We start from the raw sequence: 2,032 nt of genomic DNA, 5'->3' as shown, positions 1-2,032 counted from the left end.
GTCCCTAAGGAAATGACCAACACCTCTTCTGGTTGCACCTCCTGGATGGTTTCTTGAGATGATCCTTCATGGTCCATATGTAGGTCCATTAGCATATTGGTGCGGCTTCTGCTCCGAGTTGCTAATAAAAAATTTCAAATAAAATAATTTAGAGAAATAGACAAATGAAGAAAATGGTATGCTAAAAACGAAAATATATTTTCTATTAGTGCAGAACATTTGCACATGCACAAGAGTGGTAAAAATATAAATAAGAAAAAACAAAACAAAACAAAAAACTAAATCCTCCCAGTTACTCTTACTGACTAATAAAGATTCTCCTTTAAAACTGATAATCAAGAACAGTGATCCAAGTCCATGTTACAGTAAGTGCCACATATATGATCACATCTGCAGAACAGCAAACATGTCCCAATCAATTTAAGACTTGGAGTGACAAAAAAAGCATTACCTCATTTCTTATCTTTTTAAGATGCCTTGACTAATTTTCCTATAAAACGATGTAACTGCTACAGGTCTCCCATACTGGTAACTGAACTTACAAGCATCAGAAAATTCCATATGAGGGATTACACCTGTACTCCTAGCACTTTGGGGGGCTGAGGCGGGTGGCTTGCCTGAGCTCAGGAATTCGAGACCGGCCAGGGCAACACGGTAAAACTCCGTCTCTACTAAAATACAAAAAATTAGCCAGGCATGGTGACGTGCACCTGTAATCCCAGCTACTTGGGGGGCTGAGAAAGGAGAATCGGTTGAACCAGTCAGGCGGACATTGCAGTGAGCCAAGTCTGCACCACTGCACTCTGGCCTGGGCGTCAGAGTGAGACTCCATCTCAAAAAAAAAAGAAAAGAAAAAAGAAAATTTCATATGAAAACCTAATAGCCACATAAATAAGATACTTTAGTTAGGCAACTGTTAACAAAACCAGAATCGGTGTTTGTTTTTTTGAGACAGAGTTTCTCTCTTGTTGTCCAAGCTAGAGTGCAGTGGCGCAATCTCGGCTCACTGCAATCACCACCTGCTGGGTTCAAGCAATTCTCCTGCCTCAGCCTCCTGAGTAGCTGGGATTAGAGGCAGCCACCACCACACTCAGTGAATTTTGTACTTTTAGTAGAGATGGGGTTTTGCCATGTTGGTTAGGCTGGTCTCAAACTCCTGATCTCAGGTGATCCACCACCTCAGCTTCCCCAAGCGCTGGGATTATAGGCATGAGCCACCGTGTCCAGCCCAGAATCAGTTTTTAAATGTACTTTTCCCCCCTGAAATGTATTAATGTCTTTTCAAAGATACAAGAGAGAAAATTTCTTTATGTCTGGATAAAAGGTCCTTTCTGCTTTGGAAACAGTATAAATTAATAAAGGCTTCAATTATTTTTGTTTCTTTCCCCTGCATATAAGCAAACAAAAAATACATTTTTCTAAAATAACTGCTGGGTGTAGTGGCTCACGCCTGTAATCCTAGCACTCTGGGAGGCTGAGGCAGGTGGATCACCTGAGGTTAGGAGTTCGAGACCAGCCTGGCCAACATAGTGAAACCCTGTCTCTACTAAAAATACAAAAAGTTAGCTGAGCATGGTGGCGGGCACCTGTAAGTAATCCCAGCTACTTGGGAGGCTGAGGCAGGAGAATCACTTGAACCTGGGAAGTGGAGGTTGCAGTAAACCTAGATCACACCGTTGCACTCTGGCTTGCACAATAAGAGTGAAACTCCGTCTCAAAAAAAAAAAAAAAAAAGAAGAAGGCTGGGCGCAGTGGCTGATGTCTGTAATCTCAATACTTTGGGAGGCTGAGGCAGGTAGATCACCTGAGGCCGGGAGTTCAAGTCCAGCCTGACCAACATGGAGAAACCCCATCTCTACTACAAATACAAAATTAGCTGGGCATGGCGGCACACGCCAGTGATCTCATCTACTCGGGAGGCTGAGGCAGGAGAATGGCTTGAACCTGGGAGGCAGAGGTTGTGGTGAGCCGAGATCATGCTATTGCACTCCAGCCTGGGCAACAAGAGCTAAACTCTGTCTCAAAAAAAAAA

General features: G+C 43.3%; 1 protein-coding gene across 1 annotated transcript in view; it reads right to left on the bottom strand.

The window, feature by feature from the left end:
* Positions 1-2,032, bottom strand: part of GAPVD1 (GTPase activating protein and VPS9 domains 1) — a 118,474-nt gene that overhangs the window by 59,830 nt on the left and 56,612 nt on the right. Inside the window, exon 8 of the mRNA XM_011988700.1 lies at positions 3-121. Coding sequence (XP_011844090.1) covers positions 3-121 — 119 coding nt within the window. The remainder of the gene's footprint in view (positions 1-2; positions 122-2,032) is intronic.

Source organism: Mandrillus leucophaeus, unplaced genomic scaffold (genome assembly GCF_000951045.1).
Source record: "Mandrillus leucophaeus isolate KB7577 unplaced genomic scaffold, Mleu.le_1.0 Scaffold335, whole genome shotgun sequence".
Lineage (NCBI taxonomy): Eukaryota > Metazoa > Chordata > Mammalia > Primates > Cercopithecidae > Mandrillus > Mandrillus leucophaeus.
This window is presented reverse-complemented; position numbering and strand designations above follow the sequence as displayed.